A 22383-nucleotide genomic window follows, 5' to 3' on the forward strand; every position below is an offset into this window, starting at 1 on the left:
TCATCAAAGCTTTTCAGGTACGATCGATCTCCTATCACTGTTGCTTACACCATTAAACTCGGTTTCAATTATTTTCATTTTTGTTTTTAGATTTCTCAAAGAAAGAATTATGTCATTATGTGCTTGTTAAAAAAGCTTGCAGTGGATTGACATGTTGAAGAAGAACTGGTTTTCATACGTACGTAAGTGGGGATCTGGCCGCACAGGCCGCGGCATCAAAATATTATTAGATAGTACTTCTGTTCTGCATCAATCATGAATTTCAGATTAGCAGGATGAGTTTGAAGAAAGAGAGATTCCGAAGAAGAATTGGGTTCTGTACTTTCTGACGGAGAAGCACCTGTAGTGCCGTCTAATTTTGTGGAAGGAACTCTCCTATCCGAAGCCTCAACTCGAACTGGTTCATGTTTGTATCCCGACGGTGAGAATCTTACAAGTAGAATACCAATTGGGATGCATCATATAATTGTGGATTGAATACCAATTGGGATTCGGCATATGATACATGAGCTAGGGGTTTACAACTCTTTTCAGGTGAATGCGACGGTGGACGCTTGGTTTCCCTGCACACTGGCTCCCCCTGCGAGTTTAGCAACCCCTACTCCACCCAGGCTATAGGTTTACCGTTTCATCTTGCTCCTCATTTCTCCTTCTCAGTTTCTTTCCACTTCTCTGCCCATCTAGCTAGGTTATGCACGCATGCACTAGAATTGTTAAATGTGAACATTCAATCTTTCAGCCTAGCTACAGTTATATTCATTATACGTACAGTAGTGTCAAAAATAGTCATATTCAAGTATAAATTGAATTGACAGTAAATGCAGGGCTGAATTCAAAGACAGCCACATTTTAGTTTCTAGTAGTGCTTCACTGCAAGAGGACTCTTTACATTGTGCTTACCATCTGACCACAGCAACTCTCCAAATGCATACCCTCGAGGCTCACCCTGAACCTTGGGCTTGAATATAACTTCGAACTTTTTCACTTCACCGACACTCTCAAATTTCATGCTTTTAGGTGTAATCGAAACCTCTACTCCTGGTGGTGCCTTGGCCCACACTTCGTATGTGCCTGGTAATCCTACATTTGTGACCTCTCTTCTAGCAACAGTCACTAACTGTTCACCGAGATTAGGAACTGTAATTGCTGGGTAGTTGAAGTCTCCTAGTCTGAAAGACTTGGGACATCTGAAAGGTGAACCAGAGAACAATTTGATCATCGTTGCGTTGTATCCCCGAGCACATAAGAAATTCAAGTAATCAATTGTTGTTAGGTTATAGATTAGTCCCGGGTCCGTTGCGTTGTTCGGTTGAATGTGTCCCGCACCATAATCAAATGGTGTTGCCTTGAGATAAGACGAGTCAAACATCATTTCATTGCTGTTATCGTGTGTTGTAGCTGCCAAGGATGCATAAGAAAACTCAGTAATGCCATTAAAGATATGCAAGTTCAGACAATAATGACTAAGTGAAAATGCTACACACCAGTTGTCATGATGGCAGATTTAATAGCTGCTGGACTCCAATCCGGATGGAGTGTCCTCAGAAGCCCTACTACTCCTGATACATGAGGGCACGCCATTGAAGTGCCGGATTGAACATTAAAAGGAACCCGGCGAGTATCAGATAACTGATAAGTTGGCCCTGTTGCTTCAGTATAAGCAGCAATTATGCTCACCCCAGGTGCAATGATATCAGGCTGAAATATGCAATGAGACTTTTTATGTGCTATGTTCTGGATGATATATATCAGAGAAAGAAATTCATTTGATTTGAATTAGAAACGAGAAAGCACAATACCGACCTTTAAGATTGCCTGCTCCAAAAGATTAGGTCCCCTTGATGAAAACGGAGCTACAAGAGGAGCTGGCTTTGTTCCCAATTCAGTCTTTACTGGAGTGAGGTAAGCCACAGGAGTTCTGTTGTAAAAGTAGAGTTTTACTATATGTGAGTTACTAGGACATCAGTTCTAACATAAACAAAAATTTCTGAGATCATTGGGGGTGAGAGATCAGAGACTTGGTATATTTAATGTAATCCAAGACATGTTTGCCGTCAGTGTAGTTGAGATGTGAAACAGGGAGCACATGAGGATCAGCCACAACATCGTTTCCACTTTTCTCATCATTAACCAAGATCATTCCTACAGCACCTGCAACATAAGCCTGCTGGCTCTTTGCAGTTCTTTCATGTTCATCGTACTCTTGAAGGCAAACCAAAATCTTTCCTTGTACTTTCCTAGGATCAAGGGCTCCATCATTGCAAAGTTCTCTGTGAGTTAAGATAATTTAAATCAGACATGGCCACTATCATACAACTTTGTTAATTGCAGCATTGAGCTTACGCTTCTCTAGTGGATGCATCAGCGTCTCTCGCATCTGCAGCACTGATCAACGGGTAAAACATGTGTGATGGTAATCCTTTAGATGAAAGGCTTGCTCCCTGGCATTGTAGAAATGGAAACGAGTTGGTGCAAGTGTTTAATTTTTCATGTCAAGTAATTTAAGAAATTAATACAGAAAGTAAGCATGTGTTACCTTCAATTGCTTTTTGTTTCCGAGAGTAACATAGCTTGTGAACTCTCGATCAATTGTGCTTGCACCGACTGTTAATAACCATGGCGACAAGTGTAACACTGTACCTGGATCCGGTCCAGCGTTTCCAGCTGCAGTAACCACAACAATGCCTTTTTTAATTGCATGGAACGACCCTATTGCAATTCCATCGTTGAAGAACTCCTCTGTTCCTCCACCAAGAGACACAGAGATTACATCGACACCATCACTTATGGCAGCATCAAAGGCAGCTAAGATGTCTGCCTCGAAGCATCCATTACCTTCAACTGGTGGCCAGCATACCTTATATGCAGCAACACGGGATTGAGGAGAGCCACCCTTGGTGGTTCCATTGCCATTGCCAAAAACACTGACTCCTGGAACAAAGCCACCCGCAGCCGTGGATAGGGTATGTGATCCATGACCATCGTAGTCCCGAACAGTGTAATAGGACGAGTTGAGAGGACCGGCATACATGGCAATACCATTATTAAAGTACCTAGTTCCAATCAGCTTTCTGCATTCAAAAACTATATCCAACATGAGTTGCTTGTTTCTAAAACATAAGGCTGGAGTTGGTGGATGGGGAAAGAGTGAACCTGTTGCAATGAACTTGCATTGTGTCTTTTTGACAAATTCCACGCCACTTGGAAGGGATAGGTCCCAATCCTTCATCACTGAAGCTTTTTGATTCTGGCCAAACACCTAGCACACCAGGACGTATTAATTCGATCTAGTTAAATAAATTTGGTATAAAAGCCTAATAGATGTATGTTGTCTAGTCAGAAAAATGACATGTTATGTTATGTTATGTTATGTTATGGGATTGTCAACCTGAAAATGAGCGTTTAGATCAAATCAGTTCAGTTTGAAGTTTAGTATTGGCGCTATCATGCTTACTTGCTATTACATATAATTAACTTTCACCCGAATCGCGCGCAGGGTTATGCTTCCATCACAAGGTGTACCGGTACAATAAATTGAGCAAGTCTTAGAAAAATAGCATAAGCCACCAACTTCAGGATTTCACTCTAATGAATCAAATTCCTCAAATAATGCTTCGTACAGTAGTCCACAAGTACTTAATATGGCACTGTCATACTCAGGAAATTGAATATAGAGAACTTACCAGTATCGATGTTTGCAATTATTGTATCTTCACCAAATCTTGCTTTCTTCCAAATGGAGTCGGAAGGAATTAGTCCATTTGTCTCTAATCCAAGAAAGTTCCATGACCGGGTAGTTTGCACCTTTCTTCCCTTGTTTAGGAAAACTGATATCACATTTGGATCTTCTGCATGGTCAAATTATTCAGTATCTTAGTAAGATTAAGTGAGAAGAGAAATATATGTATGTGTCTTTAGTATTAGCTACTTGCCAGCAATCTGAGCAGCTTCTTCCTCTTCAAGAATTGCAGCAAAACCATTAATGTGTCTGGTGTAGGAGTAGAAAATTGCATCTTTGGCACTTTTATTGCTGTCAGTGAAATTCAAAACGAGTTAACATAAGGTTGAAGAAAAGAACAACGGTTTTAACTTGGCTTATACCTTCTCAAGAATGACCCCAAAAAATCACAGTGAGAATTTCTGATGAAGTCGAGATCAGTGAATGATGGGTTTGAACCATGAGAATGTGCTCCCAAATACACAATATATGGCTGCAATACCATGTAGAAACAGAAATATAAGAACTGAAAATCCATAGGGGGTCATCAAACACATACAACTATATGAATCAACAGAAGCATGCTTACTTTTTCTATGGAAAGGGTAGGTGTCTGCAATAGAGAAACCAAGAGTGCTGATAATAATACTACGGGAGAAAAAGATGAAAGCTCCATTGCTGTGAAGCTTTGGTTAGCCTGGAAGAAGAATTGAGGCAAGTGTTTGATGTGTATATCTCATTGATACAGTTCATCATATATACAACCTGCGAATCCTAATGTTCAGCAATCATAGTAAATGATTGCAGCTACTGTTATTATTCTGATAGCTACTGTTATAATCATGATATTCAACTACTTTTAATCATATATACAAGCTAAGTGCGCCTAAAGATCAGTAATTTAAGTAAAGGATTGCAGCTACTGTTACAAATCCTGATATGCAGCTACAGTTTTATGTATTGTCATGCTATAGCTATCAACATGAATACAAAGGAGAAATCAGTGCTATTCAATGCGAAGATGAATCAGTGTTTATCAAGCCTCTGCTAAAAACTATAAAGTTGACCACAAAGCTGGTTAAAGTTCATTTCTTTGTGTGACATAATGTTGGGTTATAACCTTATAAAATGTATGGCACTAATAACTAGAAAAACAAAGTAGATTCCCACACAAGAAAATGGTAGACCAGTTTTATTCTTCTTCTTTACTTTCTTGTTATTAGGTCCTATTCTCAGATGGCCATATACTAGCCATTGGAATCAGTACTCTGTTTGAATATGGGAGATTGCTACGTAGTGTTAGTTTTCTTTTGTTGGAAGTGGATTGGTAGTAGTTTTAACCCTCATTTCTTTTTACGCTCTAAATGAGGGTATGTTTTTGTACGCTCTAAGTTTAGAGAAATAGTTGGGTAAATTCCTCTTATGGTACTTGATGTTTGGCTACTTGGACAATTTGATACCTGATGTATGAAAACGGACAATTTGATACCTAAAGTTATCAAACTTAGGCCATTTCGGTACTTATATCAATTTTGACCATATTTTCAGGGTTATTTCTGTCATCCTATCTCTACTTTACTTCATTTTTTCATAATACCTCCAAATTGCCTCTAAATTATTACTAAAAATTTGATAACTCATCCATTTAGTATCTGTGATGATTTACGTATATAAGTTTTCATAATGTAGCTATCAATCTAAATTAATTTTAATTATAAGTAATTTAAAAAAAATATTTTAATAAAAAATTACAATTGAATAAAGGTAATTTATTCCTTTGCAGAAAATAATTAGGATACAATAAGTATATTAAGAAAAAAAAATTATTTTTGATATATGCGAAGTAGATGCTAAGTGGAGTAGATATATCAATTTAATTATCTCCAAAGAGAGGCAATTATAGGAAGAAATGAAGAAAAATGTGAATTTATTGAGTTTATGGCTAGAATGACGAAAATAACCCTAAAAATATGATCAAAATTGATAGAGGTACCAAAATGGCTTACAAATGAAAACTTCAGGTACCAAATTGTCCGTTTTCATACATCAGGTATCAAATTGTCCAAATAGCCATACTTTAGGTACCATATGAGAAATTAACCCTATCTTCAAATGGTACTTGAACTATCACTGATTGCAATTTTTGGTAGCTTGAAAATGTCTTAGGTACCAAAATTGCAATCTGTGATTGAGTTCTCAGACAGAGTACTTGCAACAAAACATCAGATGCAATTATCAGCAGTTCAGCACCAGTTTACAAGTGTTTGTCAAATATTTTGTATTTTGGGAGGAAAATAAGTAATGAATAGTAATGTAATGGAAAAAAAATTGCAAGTAACCAATCATTTTTAGAAAACTGATCGAGTTTTATTTAAGTCTTATTTTCTTGAATGGGGACAGAAATAGACATATACAAAACAACAGACTAATTCTATCTGCAAAATTTAAATGTACTATCTAGCCAACAAAAAGTTTGTCATTTCTAGTATTGCATCACAGCAATAGGACTCCTCACAATGTGTTTGCCATCGGACCATTTCAATTCTCCAAACACATAGTTTGGATTTCGAACCTTGCTATTCGCCTTCAGCGTGAGCTTGAATTCAAGCTCTTCACCAATGGACTTGAATGTCAATTTGCTAGGGTGAACCAAAACAGAAACTCCTGCTGGTGCATTAACATGTGCTGCATATGTGCCTGGAGTACCAACATTCTTCACTCTTCTAGAAATGGTAATCGGTTTGTCTTGGAGATTAGGAACTGCAATTGTAGGATAGTTTATATCAGGAGGGCTAGAAGTGTTGGAACATTTGACTGGTTTGTTGGAAAACACTTTGACTGATGCATTGTATCCGTGAGCACATAAGAAATTCAAGTGGTCATCAGTAGTTAAATCATAGACAAGTCCTGGGTTTGCTGCACGATTTGGATTGACATGGCCTGCACCATAAGCAAGTGGTGTAGCCGGCACCTTAGTTGAATCGAGAATTGATTCCTGATTGTTGTCGCGTCTTCTTGCTGTGAAAGAAGCACAACACCAGTAAGTTATCAGGAAGAGTACAGGACAAGTGTGATTGTATTTTTAATACAATATGAGATGGTTAGGTTTCTTGTACCTGTGGTTATGATTGCAGATCTAATGGCAGCGGGGCTCCATGACGGGATATTGTTTTCAGAAGACCAACAATTCCAGATATATGAGGGCATGACATAGAAGTTCCAGATTCTGTAATGTAAAGTGGGCGACGCTTGTCATTCTTTGAACCAGTTGGACTAACTGCTCCAGTATAAGCAGCAATTATATCCACTCCTGGTGCTATGATGTCAGGCTGATATGAAGATCACAATATATAGGTTAGACATCAATAATATTGGACTTTTTAACAAAGAATTTCAAAAAGTACCTTAAGGATTGATGGCTCAATGGCACTTGGTCCCCGAGATGAGAATGCAGCCATAAATGGAGCTGGCTTTGTTCCTTCTACCGTCTTGACAGGAGTAATGAGAGCAAATGGGGTTCTGATGTGCAAATCATATAAGCACAGAACTATATTACTATACAGATTTGATCAGAAATAAAAGTGAAAGGTCTGATAATATACTTGGTAGAATTGAGGTACTTAAAGACAACTTTTCCATCAGCATAAGTGAGATGTGTAGCCGGGAGCACATGAGGATCAGCTATAAGTTCATTTCCACTTTCCTCATCATTAATCAAAACCATTCCAACAGCCCCAGCAAGAGCAGCTACCTCTCCCTTTTCTGTTCTCCCATTCGTCCCACGTACGCAGACCACGATTTTTCCCTTCACCTTCTTTGGGTCGAGGGTTCCATTCAAACACAGCAAGCTGCAGAAGTTCAACAAAAAAATATTGTAAAAAACCTTAGAATGAGATTATTCAGAACTGAATCATTAGCAAAATGGCGGCACTCACGAATTTTCAGGAAGCGCAGTAGCTGCTTTAGCAACGGCACCACTTATAACATGATAAAACTTGTTAGACGGCAAACTTTTAGAGGAAAGACTTGTTCCCTGTCATGAAAATACAAAGTGTCACATTGGGGTGTTGTCGTTCTAGCAATACTTCATAATGGGAAACAGAAACAAGGAGGCATATAGGAATACCTTCAGATGCTTTCCCTTTCCAAAGGATAGATAACTAGTGAACTCGCGATCAAGGGTGCTAGCTCCAACTGTTAACATCCAAGGTGCCACATTAGATACTGTACTCGGGGAAGGTCCTGAATTGCCGGCTGAGCACACCACAACGATTCCATGCTTATCCGCATGGAATGACCCTATTGCGATCCCATCCTCGAAAAACTCTACAGGATCACCACCGAGAGACAAGGAAAGAACATCAACACCGTCACTGATTGCGGCATCAAAGGCTGCCATGATGTCTGCAGTGAAACACCCTCCTTCTGTTTCACCAATACTTGGCCAGCAAACTTTGTAAGCAGCAACACGACCTTTCGGGGATCCACCTTTAGCAGTGCCATTGCCATGACCAAAAACATTGGCCCCTGGCACAAAGCTACCACCAGCTGTTGAAAGGGTATGTGAGCCATGGCCTTCCTGGTCGCGTGGCGAGACCATGACATTAGATGGAATGGTGTCATTATTGGCTTTGGCATACGCGAAGTAGCCTTTGTTGAAGTACCTTGCTCCGATCAGCTTCCTGAATGAAGCAAAGATGCCAACGATATATCAACAATCTTTGCACATAAATAAGGGTTTGGAAGACAGCAGCAAGAAATGGAATAGAGATTGGCAAACCTATTGCAACGAACTTTGTCTTCGGTGTCAAACCGACAAGCTCCACGCCACTTGGATGGGACTGGTCCAAATCCAATATCGTTAAAGCTCTCTGATTCCGGCCAGACACCTATCAGACAAAGATGTTACAGAAAGGACCGTAATGCGTAAAATACAAAGGCTGTGTTGGGTTGATCATCATATAAAAACGCTAGCTTATCAATCCTAAACTGAGCATATATTTCAAATTCTTTTATTTTTCTATTCTGTGTGAAGAAAAAATTTGTATAGATCAGATCAAATTTAAAAAGTGCAGTTAATAACCAGTAAGCAAAAAGAGTAACCGATCAGATATTATTCAACATTGCAGTGCAAATTCTAATCTTAAGAATGAAGCAATTTTAACTGACTAAAATTACCAGTGTCAAGGTTTCCAATGATTGTATCTTCACCAAACTTGGCTTTCTTCCAAAGCGAACCGTGACGAGGTACTCCGAGTTTATCTTCTAGTCCCAAAAACTCCCATGAATGAGTTGTATGCAATTTTAGTCTTCTGTTTGGAAAAATAGACACAACATTTGGATCCTCTGAAATACGAAAGCGGATAAGAGAAAACCTAGTCAGAGAAGCAGAACAGAGGAAAACAGAGCAAACTGTAGTAACCCTAAAACTTGTTCATAAATACGTAAAGATATTAAATTCATACTTGCAATCTGTGAAGCCTCTTGTTCATCTAAAATTGCAGCAAAGCCATTGATGTTACTAGTATAGGAGTAAAACATTGCTTCTTGGGCCCTCTCATTGCTACACGAAGCAATCGAAACAAAGAATTACAAGGGTAGAAAAGACACATAGCCTGCAAGGAAGTTACAAGAAATTCCAAACCTTCCCAAAACAGTTCCAAGCAAATCATAGTGGGAATCCGTTGTGGCTTCGAGTTCAGCGTCTGTAGGGTTCAGGCCATGGCTTTGTGCTCCCAAGTACACAATGTAAGACTGAAACAGAGAAGGATCAAAAGGGCATTAGTTTACTATATAGAACTATATAGAAACATTCCAAAATGATCAAAATAGAACTCATGCAAGTTGCAGTTTCGAAAACTATATAGAAACCAATGTCAAAACTCATAAGTCTATGATGGCATGCCTGTTTGGCTGCATCTGCCGGCGTCTGAAACAGAGAGTAGAGAAGAAGAGACAGAAGAAAAGGAGGCAGAAGTGAAGAATGTCCCATTGATTTTCTTGGAGTGTTAAGAGAGTTGTGACATAGGGACTCTGCTTTGCCCTGTTTTTAAACCCGGTTAATCAGTAACGTGTATGGAAGTAAGTATATTCCGATTCATTCAGAGTAAGAGGTGGGAGTAAATTAAGTAAAAATCATTGTACTGTTCATCGTAACAGCTGTTTATTTTCTAACCTAATGGATAGACTAGATTTGTACTTGAATACGATCACTGCAATTTTGAGAAAACAATCCCATCATTTTATCCAAGAATCATGTTATGCATATCCTTAACAAACCTACCAATTTAGAAGCAAGTCAATAATTTGCATTCATTGTGTTTTCGAAAATTATAATATTTGGCTAATATTTCGGAGATATTTCGCCAGAGATTGCACAGATAAAATTAACCTGACGGCTTAATCATCTACTTTCCCAAATTCATGTGTTTACTACTTGCCTTTCTGGATTATGCAGTCTCAGGTACGGGGTATCTAACAACTATATTTGATGAGAAAATTATAATCACCACCTCAAGGAAAATGAGGAGTATACACGAAAAGATGAACTATGTCCCCTAGTTCTTCGTTAACTCGTTTTATTAATCATCAGCTATGTAAATTATTTCATAAAAACAGATTGACAGATATATGTTCATTTTTTTTCTCTTTGATAGTATATGCGAATGTAATGACCCGATTTTTCAGAATCAAATTATTTGAATTCTTAGATTTTAATAAAAGTGTGTAAATTTATTAAACCGCATTTGTTTTGCTTCGCGATGTCGTAAAATCGAAAACGAAACCATCTTCGGAAATCTAAATTGGAAAAACGTTACGTTTCCGCGACGCGGGAGTCGACTTTTACTCCGTCGCTCGTTTCTGAAAACTTCCTTCACCAAAGTTGTAGAGCTCGTCGATACAATTTCGGGGACACGTCACACGTTCTAATCAGACGTCGTACGTGAAAATTATTAACGACGGAAGTTAGTTTCCGATTTTGGGAGAGAGTATAAAAAGAGAAATTTAAGAACTAGGGTTTCCATTTTCGGAAACCCCTCATCCGCCGCTCTCTCTCTCTCTCTCCCCGACTCTCCCTCTCTCAAATCGCCTTCGGTGATCCACCATCTCCGGCCTCCGTGGCCCTCACCGCCTGCCCCAGATGCTTCGCGCGGTCCACCGCAGTAGCCCTCGAGCTCGACACGCCTCGCCCCGCCGCCGTGAAGCCGCACGACATCTCGAGCCTCCTGCGATTTTCCTCCGCCGTCCAAGCACGTCGCCGGCAAGACCAGAGCACGAGGGACAGCTTGCCACTCCGATTCACACCCCTGGCGCCACCAGCGAGGCGATTGGAGCTCGAATCGCATCGTCGCCTCGCCTTTGCTCAAATTCGACTCCGCCGGCATCTCAAGCCCCTCCGGCGACGTTCCGGTAGTTCCAAGGCTGGAATTAGGTAAGGGTTAGTTTGATTTGATTGTTGAGATGAATTATTGTGAATTTGTGGAGTCTTTGGGGAGAATCGGAGGAGGAGGAGATGAGGGAGGTACCGCCACCTAGGGCGGCGCGTGAGAAGGCGTGAATGGGCAGGGAGACAGCCTGAGGCCGTATAAGGGTAAAGGAGGAAGGAAGGCAAGGTTTTGGGCGGCGGTGGGCAAGCCACGCGCTGCCACTGTGGGGAGGCACGTGAGCGCCACACGCGACCGCCGGAGGTGGCTCGTGAACCCCACGTGCCGCCACGTGCGGCGGCGTGTGAACATTGATTTTTTGAAAATAGTAATTTTTGTAAAAAGTAAATTACGTGCAGTAGATGTAAAAAGTAAATTATGTACAGTAATTATATAAGTAATTTCTGAAAGGTAAATCAGTGATTTATATTTACTGATAGTATTTACTATGTATAGTACATTGGTGTACATTAATACATAAATAGTATATATATGAAAAGTAATACGTAAACCGTACGTATATGAAAAGTAATACGTAGACATTACATATTTGAATAGTGATACGTGAATAGTAATTACGTGAACAGTAATTTCGTAAAAACCAGAAATTACTAAATAATAAAACATTATTACTGTTTCGGCATTTGAGGTTTTACGTAACGCTTCTAAATCACTTCTTATCTATTCTAGGTGATCGACACAACAAGTAAAGGATTCGCTTGCAGAATTGTGGAAATTACGCTCAGGAATTTAAGGTGAGTAAAATCTCACAGTGACGAATCTACCATTAGCGGAGATTCATAATTACGCTTATTTTAAAAGATGAAACTGTGATATGTATATAATATAGTGGGTTGTGTATATGTATAATTGGTAAAATCGATACATATATATGAGTTGCTATATTATACACTGTTATATTCCCGTTTTCAAATAAATTCATTTATAGCATTGATATATATTTTAATTGAGCATGAGTGTTTGGTTCTTTGTACAATAACATGTGATGATTGTTTTGTACGGGGTTTTAACTTGAGTTATGTTAAAACGTTTTTGTTGTCTTCGGACGTGTTGGCATGTCGAAATCTAGCCTTGGTCGGGTGACAGTTACGATACAGATAGAGCTCTAGTCTGTCTACCGGTGTACTGGCATGAGAGGTAACATATGGGTTACCAGCTTATGAGTACCCATATTTTTGGATATTGGGTAGCAAGTGGTTGGCCAATGTCTGGCTGTGTACTAGCATGAGGGGTAACATATGAGTACCAGCGCTCATGAGTACCCGTATTATAAATGTATTTGAGTAAACATATGGGTTGCCCGATTTCTCATGAGCACTTATATTTTCAGATATTATTGGACAACCAGATGGGCCGTCTAATGACTCATAAGTACATTTATAATTAAATGTTTTCATGATTTTTCTTTTGCATTTATACACGAGCTATATTGTTGTTTTACTCATACGAGCTGCAAAGCTTACCGGGTTTGTGTTTACAATCCCGGTGCACCTATTCGATGGTGTATGGGATAGCTCTGCAGGTGTGGATTAGCATAATTGACGGACCACTCTGAAGACTTTGACGTTTATTCATTTATTTTGTGGTGAGGATTGTGAGGATTTTACATTTCCATTTGAAATAATGTTTGAATTTTAAATTGGTTTTGTAATAATCCGTTTGACTGAGTGGTACTATGAACTCAGTAATGATACGCGGTGATGATGAGACGATTTCGATTTATTGAGATTGTTTTTGAGTTTTCATGGCTTCGATTTTCGAATTTCATACTTCAAATTTCGGAGTCGTGACAACGAAGCTTATTGAATCTAGTCCATGTAGTTGAATGTGGCGCATGCTTCCTATTTAATTCTACAGTTTCTACTCTTCGTGCAATATTTTTATCTAGGTTCATGTTTGGGTATTAACCAAGTATAAATTAGGGGTCTGGATTCATGTATCATCATAACCTATTCGGCTCTGCGTGCAATGATGTTCTATGTATGAGAAGTTGAGAAGTGCATATATATAAACAGAAATAGAATAAGTTGAAGAAGAAGTGGTTACCAAACTGTTGTAGTTAAATTATGCTCAACGAGTCTCGCATTTTGGTTTCTTTTTGCACAATATGGACTGTACAGTTTTATGGTGTTTAACTTCTCTTCCTTCTGGATAAAACTTACATCTCCATGATTTCTGCCACTCTGAAAATTTTGCTATCATACTGCAGATTTGTTCTACCTTCCTGATTTTCATATTAATCGACTTTTTTCTTTTTCTTTAAATAGGCTGTCGATGTAGAGTTGTCATGAAAAACAGAAACTTTTAACATCAGAATGCAGCATATCACTGAGTTTTTGTTATATGTGGTTTTCTATGATAACTTGATACCTTATTTACCCAAGAAAGTGATCTGTAAGAACTCCATGCCACCCCTAAAACAAGATCAAACATAGCACATTGTTGTGAACCTGCAAGCCAATATCAAGGAGCAGCCGATTTCTTAGGGTGGGAGCTGGTCATACTCCAACTGATGAACAAGATGTTCTTAAACGCGTTTTTCTTTATTTGCATCCCTCTTTGCTCACCAAAGATAGAAGGCCAAAAAAATTTAGTGTGCCTTAGGCCTATTACTTTGACATAAAAAACGATAATTTGTATGGTAGTGTTGTATTCCTGGCACTACCGAACGCTATCACAAATTTCCTCATGAGCCAGGCTTTAGAAAGTCGAAATCTTAATCCCTCAATAGGGACAAAAAGATGACGCTATTTTTCTGTCCCTATTGACTTTTTCATAAATTTTAGTGTGCATATGACAAATAAAGTGTCTTAAAATATGATCACCTCATTTGCTAACATCATATTCCTGACATTAAGAAACACTATTGTACTTTTTTTCATGTGCTGTGCCGTAGAGAAATTAAAACTTAAACAAGTGTCAATAACGACATGAAGAACACGTACACCATGGATTGTTACTCAATTTTAGTGCCAAATCTGATCTCAGCTTCGTTGTTCCTTCACAGTTTAGTGGAAAGGCCTAATGAAGAGGAAAGGAAAGTCATGCAATGATCTCTACATGGTTTGGGCTGATGCAAAGCCCTTGTTTGTTTGTAGAAAGTAGGTAGAAAAGAAAAATACAGCTCTGCCAGATTTAAGAGTAAATAGAAGCAAGAAGAAGAGGCCATTCTCCAAGGTGAGGTAATCTGCTGCTCTTGCTGTGACAAATTGAAAGTTTGGACATCATCAGATAAACGAGAACTGCTCAAGAGTTCTGTTTTACGAAGGGAATGTTTTCGGATTGAAATTATTCAAGGAGAAAGTTTGATGAATTAGTGAGTCTGAGACAACTGAACTGTTCTGATATAAATACCAAAAGATGTAATCAATCAAACATCTTGCTTTTCATTGAAGAATATCTGTTTCTATTACAAGGATGATATTATCTATGTCATGAGAATCAATATATGTATGTACATCGAGACATAAACAAATTCAGTTTATGGACTAAAGAATCATCAGGACAGCAAATCCTGCACACTAGTTTAAGTAACAATCCACACTTCCATGGACGTAATAAGACATAGAATCATGATGTTGTGGTCTTCAGAAACCTTTCCAGGTATTAAGCACTTCATGGAAGATTTCGGAAATTAATTCCCTATCTGCAGAGAGCAAGAATGCATTGAAATCATCACGGATGTCAAATATTTTACCAAACTTCACAAGATACCGCATGCAGCTAGCTTTCAATCTAGGCAGTTCATATAGAGATGCATTTTGGAGTCTGTCAAGCACATTCTTTGAATCAATATCTTCCAAAAGGCTCTCAAGGCAGGCGTCTTTCAGGTCAGAGATGTCGTACTTATCAGAAGCACGAAGAAGTGCCAGTCTGTGGATCAAAAATTCATCTTGCCCAATGTTCCCATATATATAATTTAGAAACGTTTGACACGCATCAATTGACATGTCACATATGTCTATGGTGGAGCGTTCTTTCTCTTTGAGGTCATGTGAAAACATACTCTGGAAAACAGGTGATCTTGCAGCAAGAACTGCACGATGAGCACCAATGCTTCCATCTGATGCATTTATTGTAATGTCGGTGTGGATGCCTTCGGTTAACATTCGGCTGAGGGATGCAAGAGCTGTTGCATGCGACTGTTTTTGTGTCTGCCCTCCAGCCCAGATGGAAGAAGGTTCTCCACCCTACACATTAGTAACAAATTGTCAGAAACGATGTGAATATCTTAGCTTCATTGGAATAGCTGACAGTAAACAGCTAGATTACTAGCCAGTGTTCATGAGCAAGAATAGAATGCTTACGTCTCGAGAGAAAGTTTTCAAATCAAGGAATTCAACATCTATAATGAACTTTCCAGTCAAGGGAACTTCAATTCCCCAAACAAAATCCTCATTTGTTTTGAGCTGCTTATCTGTAATTTCTGCATGAATGCATCAAAAGTAATCAACTGACTGTACTTGTGAATAACTTGGAGAACCTTAGCAACATAAAAGTCCTTTGGATCAAATCTTATGGTCCTAATTAGAAAATCATCACAAACTTCAAGGTTTACCTGGATGAATTAATGCTTTGCGATCACCCACAGAACAGACCACTTGTATGACAAAAGATGCAATGGGAGGGTTTTCTCTAGTTAAATTTGAGATTTCTGGATACAATTTTACATACAACACTTTGTTCTTCTCTACAGATAAGTGCCTTCAATAATACCGGAAACAAAACAAAAACAAAAACAAGATTAGAATTCACTTCTTTTAGAAAATACATGAAGCAGAAAAGTCTGAAAAACAACTTCCTTAATACTAATCATGGCATTAGAAGTCCAGTCTCCATTAATAAAATTAATGATTAAATGATGATTCTAGATTACTTCTGAACTCATATAACTTTCAGCCTTCAGGATCATGAATTGGAACAAAGAACAAACCAAGAATCTTGAAAAAAGAAAAACAGAATAAATGTCCCAGATAATCAGAAGATTAACCCCAATATATGTATTAGAGGTATACGAATTATTCAAACTTTATTAGGTTTGGCTAGATTAACACTAATCTTGCTGGCCTTTGAAGCTTCAAGATCATCACTTTAAACAAAACAAATATCTTGACGAAACGCAGAAACAGGACAAACTCTCCCAAATCCCAGAAGGTTTAAAATTTGATGACAGACCCTCCTAACAATATATGGAAAAAAAATCTCTCCAGTCTACACCATGCAAATGATTCAAAGACTATTCATTTGAACAGATATCATTACAAAAGGGATTCATGGATGGATTGTAACTTTACTGATAAGTGATTAGGTATCTAAACAGTCAGAATGGTTAGAAACTAATCACACACTAATATAAATGATGAAATGCAGAAATCACACACTAATTACTGAATATAAATGATGCAAACTGATCTGGGTTTTCATAGATTAACACTATTCTTGCATATAAAGTCCAAGATCATCAATTTGAACATAGCAAGTGAAAAGCAGATACAGGGTATAACTTTCCCAAAATACTAAACAGTGTCTGAAACACGAAAGAAATTATCAGAATTTGGACTCACCAATTCCACTTGCCAATCTTGAAAGGATCAGACTTCCGACATGTGCACGAAGCCAAGTTGTCGATCCTCCATTGGGCGAGGCGCGACGTCGTTTCGACTCTGTATGCCGAATCGCTCATCCTGTCCGCAGAAAAAGCCAAAACCGACGTGATTTCATGGATGCAGTCGAACAAACCCTCGAACAGAAACTCTCCCGCCTTTCCCAGATTGACAATTCACACTATAATGCCCCAGTTTCATTACCACACAGACAACACAAACTCTTCTCCCTCTGTTCCACTCTACTCTGTTTTCCCCTGTTTCTCTCTATCTCTGCCACTCTAATACTATATCAGGAAGAGATAGAATTTTCGATATGGGGTTTTGGTTTTCTTTTGGATTTAAATCCTCATTCCAATGGTTTCAAGCACGCAAGGACTTGCTTTGGATTTGGGTGCTTGTCTACGCCATTGATAAGGTGGTTTGTTGTGGCTTGGGGAAAGAGAGGAGAAGAGTAGTGGGTCTTGGGTATGGGAGTTGTTTGTTGGCTTACACACTACTTCTTCCTCTTCTTATTGAGGAGGAGGAGGAGGAGGAGGAGAGGGAGAGAGGAGATGAGGTTATTATAAATAAATTATTGAGAGCATTTGGATTTTGGTTTTGGCTTGTTGTAAATTAATTGAGACATGATTTCGAGTAATGGACCATTAATTCTTATTGATTTTTGGGTGCTTTGAAGCAAAGTATCTATGCTTTGGATTTTGGAGTCATTAGCTTGTGATTATTCTTTTCAAGAACTAGATCTGTATGGATTTCCAAAGTTTGCTAATGCTTTGCATGGAGGACATTTGTTGTGAAATGGCAGCTTTTCAAGACTAATACTACCACGAATGCATGCATTTTTTGTTCTGTTTGTTTAGAATACCACAAATGCCTTTGTGGGATGTGATACATTAGCAAATTGGATGAGTCAATGTGATTGAGATAAGCAAGATTAGGCGTCGGAAAGTATCTGTTAGAGGGGCAAACCCGATCTTAATTGGTAGTTATAGTTACCGATAATTTGACCAAAACTTATGATACAATTATACGATGTACCTAAGTTGTAGTTCTTTCACTTTTGGATGGCATTTTGTTGTTAGTTTTATCATGTAAAGTGTAAACTTTTGCCAAGGATGATTTTCAAGATTATGTTAGCTCACCAGTCACCACACATATTTGACTAATTGGTGGTGATTTTGAGGTTAATAGTGCTGAATCACATAAGTGAAAATGAAATGTATATTAGTAGGACTATTTTCATATCTTAAGGAGATGAGTAGAAATAGACAAGGAAAATGACATGTAAGCTAATAGCTTAATTACAACAAATCCACATGTATATATAATGCCAAAATTATGTTTAATCTTTTCAGCAGATGACATGATCACCATTCACATATTGAGCTCTTTTCACCAAACTACTTTGGTGTATTTTGTATCTATGTTTTCAAGTTTTTCATAACATACACTCAGAAGTAGATATTTTAGAATGGTAATTTGATCTATTGTTCATGTAGTGTATCCGACATACGCATACTATATGGCATACTATATGGCATAATCTTTCAAGATATCTATGTTATCATCTCTTAAACTAATGAAGCAAACAATGAATTCTTGTTGCAACTTGCAACTAGGGAGAAGGCAATATCAAAAGCAACTAATGAAGCAAGCGAATTGTCTTGAAAGTATTGATTGGGAGGGATTGGAAATTTGGAATCTCTGGTATTGTTTGTTTCCTTTATCTTAGATAATTGGCAACGGCAATTGTTTGATTGGAGGTTCATATATATAATTCGACAAGAAAGGTATCTATGGTGTGGGACATGTCAACTAGAATCCTTCAAAGCATTCCAGTCTTGCAAGTTGCCAGTAACCTCATTCGTCTTTCTTCGTGGAATCAATTAATATTTGATTATATAAGAAAGACACACTATCACAGTGGGGATCATCAAAGATTCAAAGCACTCGAGTGACCCAACAATAGACGCAGGCAGTGATTAATTTGATCCACTTGTGGATTTCTCTTAGTTTATGGTTGAATGTCGATCAGTTATTGTCTTAGTAGGATACTCATTTGGGAAAACAGGGCCTCTCATAAGATAACATGATTGTCTTTGTAGAGATGATGATTCCATTGTGTAAATTAGAGTCGATCAGATTCATGATACAAAGTTGGCTCATGCTGTTTCTATAACGTAATTTTAAGTAAATTGTATAGCTCAATCAATCTTTCAACAATTAAAAATTGGTAAATAGAGTACGTACGAATTTATCAGAAATTCTTGTATACACGGCGTGTATGGTGCACGGTGCAATCTTAACCATTTAATTTAATTTATATTCAGAGTCCACCGTGTATTTACATACTTTTTTTTTATTTAAGCCGTTCAAATTATATGTGAAAATACACATCGTGCACTAATATACACGGGTTGACCCACTTCTTGTAAGTTCGTTGGTTTTCGTTTCAATAAGTTGTTTGTTTGGCTTGCCGACCAAACTATCAATTCTAACGGGTATGGATATGATCATCGATCATCTCCCTTCATTTTAATCTCTTTCAATATTTTCATTGCTAATTCTTTTCTTGGTTAGGGTTGTGCATCTTTATCTTGTATGTAGGAATGTAAATGATCCTTTCAAATAATTGGCCAAGTCCATCTCAAGAATGAGTTATACAAGTAATATTCTTACATTGGAGAGTTTTATAAATGTATAATCAAGTGCTGATATATCCTGATTTTTTTACTAAAGTCATGTACCGATGAGTTGAGAATATAAAAGATGCATACATCATTATTTTTGTTTGATAATAAGCAAATAAGCAATCATATAATCACTTGAAATTCCTTAATTAACAATAAGAATATATAGGGTAAGAATTCCTACATGGGGGTATAATTGGGGATTTGCGGTGTAATAACTACGAACTCCAAAAGAAATACGTACGTAGAATTAATGTTTTCACTTTGAGTTCTATTCATATCTACCTATTCAAATCTATGTATCGATCGACAAACTAAGAATGTTTTAATCTCTAACTTTTGAAAGTGAGAGTGCAAACTGCAACTATGTACGTACTCTAACCTCCGCCATCTTTAGGAGAGTGTGGAGTATTCATACTCGGACGCAAGCTTCCATAGTTGAGATTTCAATGATACAGATTTCGTATGACTTTAGATAATGAGCAAAGCTACGTACATATAATTAACTATTTCATTTCATATATAGTCTATGGCACAGAAATAATATAATTATGATGATTAAATGCGGTGACTTCTTGTCGTTGAGCTCATAAATAAACTGTAACCCATCTCTGTGGATTGCCTCCAGAATATATATGATCATATATATTGTTAGTATTGGTTCTTTCTCAACTGAATAAGACATATCGTTTAGAAAATAACACATACTGATCGAGAAAGACAATTGGGTCATGGCGACCTACCCTGCACCAAGCCACCAACTAACTTGCACGTCAAAGTTTGAAGGGTAGTTGTTAATCAACTTACACGTCAACAGATTACAGATGGCAATAGGGGCAACCCCATGAAACAAGTTAATTATTGGAGCTGATTTATATTGGAAATGAAAGAATTACATATCCGAAAAACTCAAAAGGAGTGAACGGGATTATTCTGGAGTCTGTCAGCAAACACTAACTCAGAGGCTGCTGCATGCTTAATTATGCGATTGGCACTTGAATATGTAGCGACTCTGTCGAAGTCAGTCTCACCAAACAGACTGACCAAACTCTCAACAACCTTTCTTCGATCGATCTCCTGCATTCTCATATATAAGCTTGTTAAGTAGAGGTTGGGCTCGTCAACGCCGGTCCGGCCCGAGTCCGGTGTTAGTACATTTAGATAAGTGATAGGTTGGATCAGGTATTTCCACAAATAAGAAGATTAGTTCGCCCATCTAAAACAGGCGTTACGGATTTTTACGGACCACGTCTTGAGGTTTTTATTAGAAGAAAAAAATAATATTCTTATTTAAAGGTTTGGAACCCAACCAAGTTTGGAGGTTTATTCTTATGCCCGATTCAATCTATTAAAATAAAATATCAATTAATTCAAAACATTAGGGAATTGGGTATGGCTGGGAATGGGCCGGGACGGGCCGAGATTAGGTGAATCCCGGTCTCGTCCCGTAATTTAAAATAAGGGAGGGGACAAAATTATATGTTTCTAAAAGTGATCTCGCCGGACTGTGTCCTGTTCGGGATCGAGACCAAAACGGGCTTAAAATAATATTTGTAAAATAATGCAATAATTATCTCAAAATGAAAATAAAGAATTTATCAATTACCATATACATTATAACAAGTTCAATTCTACTTGTTAATTTACTTTAGATTCATATCTTGCTTAAATCTATTACTAAATAATCAATAAAGACTATATATCTTAATTAATAATGGTTTACCTAATGTTTAGAGAAGCAAAATAAACTTTTTTTTAGGGTAAAATAAACTCTTAAGGGGTTGTAGTTGCTGTTAACTTAATATTTCTTGATCAATTTAACGGTCGAGATGAAATCACATTATATATACACTAGTTATTTTAGTTTTATATTAATATGGGACGAAACTGGATTGAACGAGCCTTATTAAGTTAATCCTGATTCTGTCCCGTTATTTTAAAACGGGACCGGGACGGGACGAGATGTACATTTTTTAAACATGAATCATGTTCTCATCCCTGCAAATTTAGGGACGGGAACGAGATTTTTGGGACCAAATGCCCATCCCTAGAATTGGGAACAAATCTAAATCCAAATGTGAAAAAAATGAAAATCAAACAGAGAAATTGAGAAAGATGGAGAGATTGTTGTGTCGTATGAGAGAAAAAAAAAGTTGCACTGATGCATTGGGCTATGAACTTGAATTTTAAAAGAGGAAAGAGCTGTGTTTGGGCTTTCTCATAGTCTAAAACCAAATTCATATCTTCAAAACAATAAAAGAATTCTTGGAAACCATTTAAAAAAACTCATAAATAAATTCTAATTTCGAAATATTGTCGATCAATATTAGCAGATGTAATCGATATATATATATATATATATATATTTGGGGACTCCGTAAAAATTTCGTCAATTTGAGACATGGTTTGACCGTTTGTACCTACAGTAAAAAAAGAAGTGTTTTGACACATTAAAACCCCATTAACCAGGGCTTTGCTAAATAGGTTTTCTCGATTTGACCGCACACGCTTAGTGACAAAACAAATTAGATGATTTCAAATATGCAAACGGTTTTTGGCGTTCGCATCTAGGTAATTGGTCATCTCTTAGTACATATTAGTGGTGTTTTCGGTTTACCGGAAATTCTGACGGTCAACGAGGTCCGAATTAGATGAAATTTTTATAGGGTCGCTAAATATATATACCGATCACATCGGCTAGGGTCAATCGATCCAGAGAAGTTTCGTTCATATAGTCGCTTTATACTGCGATAGTTTTATTCTAAACCTAATGTAAAAGTTATGATACATTAGTGGACATTTTGCCGATCGACAACTCCAGTTTAAAATATGATCAATCGACACCAGCAGATGTGATCGGTATATATATTTAGGGACCTCGTAAAATTTCGTCCGTTTTGGACATGGTTTGACCGTTCATACCTACT

General features: G+C 37.7%; 3 protein-coding genes across 3 annotated transcripts; all 3 read right to left on the bottom strand.

Annotated features, from left to right (window-relative positions):
• Positions 1–696: 696 nt before the first annotated feature.
• LOC126789303 (subtilisin-like protease SBT5.4) lies at positions 697–4759 on the bottom strand. The gene is made up of 11 exons (XM_050515433.1): positions 4308–4759; positions 4102–4211; positions 3933–4030; positions 3684–3848; positions 3154–3259; positions 2537–3071; positions 2344–2441; positions 2019–2270; positions 1804–1918; positions 1485–1698; positions 697–1398 (listed from the first exon to the last, which is right to left on the bottom strand). The coding sequence occupies exons 1-11, from the start codon at positions 4392–4394 to the stop codon at positions 857–859; spliced, it is 2322 nt and encodes a 773-aa protein (XP_050371390.1). The 5' UTR covers positions 4395–4759; the 3' UTR covers positions 697–856.
• Positions 4760–6200: 1441 nt separating this feature from the next.
• On the bottom strand, positions 6201–9710 carry LOC126789304 (subtilisin-like protease SBT5.3). Its single transcript, XM_050515434.1, is given in 12 exon segments — positions 6201–6736; positions 6835–6882; positions 6885–7047; positions 7123–7237; positions 7321–7566; positions 7654–7751; positions 7845–8400; positions 8499–8607; positions 8897–9064; positions 9184–9281; positions 9363–9472; positions 9624–9710. Coding segments are annotated over 12 exon segments (2334 nt in total).
• Positions 9711–14526: 4816 nt separating this feature from the next.
• Positions 14527–17258, bottom strand: LOC126786858 (BTB/POZ domain-containing protein At1g55760). The gene is made up of 4 exons (XM_050512819.1): positions 16728–17258; positions 15722–15867; positions 15471–15589; positions 14527–15353 (listed from the first exon to the last, which is right to left on the bottom strand). The coding sequence occupies exons 1-4, from the start codon at positions 16844–16846 to the stop codon at positions 14751–14753; spliced, it is 987 nt and encodes a 328-aa protein (XP_050368776.1). The 5' UTR covers positions 16847–17258; the 3' UTR covers positions 14527–14750.
• Between the last annotated feature and the right edge of the window lie 5125 nt (positions 17259–22383).

The sequence above is a fragment of the Argentina anserina genome, chromosome 3, assembly GCF_933775445.1.
Source record: "Argentina anserina chromosome 3, drPotAnse1.1, whole genome shotgun sequence".
NCBI classification, from domain to species: Eukaryota; Viridiplantae; Streptophyta; class Magnoliopsida; order Rosales; family Rosaceae; genus Argentina; species Argentina anserina.

Coding starts and splice junctions, on each gene's coding strand:
- LOC126789303 (XM_050515433.1), bottom strand. CDS start 4,394: ATGGAGCTTTCATCTTTTTCTCCCGTAGTATTATTATCAGCACTCTTG. Junction 4,212..4,307: donor CTACCCTTTCCATAGAAAAA/GTAAGCATGCTT, acceptor ATGGTATTGCAG/CCATATATTGTGTATTTGGG. Junction 1,699..1,803: donor TGGAGCAGGCAATCTTAAAG/GTCGGTATTGTG, acceptor TGCATATTTCAG/CCTGATATCATTGCACCTGG.
- LOC126786858 (XM_050512819.1), bottom strand. CDS start 16,846: ATGAGCGATTCGGCATACAGAGTCGAAACGACGTCGCGCCTCGCCCAA. Junction 15,590..15,721: donor CAAAGCATTAATTCATCCAG/GTAAACCTTGAA, acceptor GCATTCATGCAG/AAATTACAGATAAGCAGCTC. Junction 15,354..15,470: donor TGAAAACTTTCTCTCGAGAC/GTAAGCATTCTA, acceptor ACTAATGTGTAG/GGTGGAGAACCTTCTTCCAT.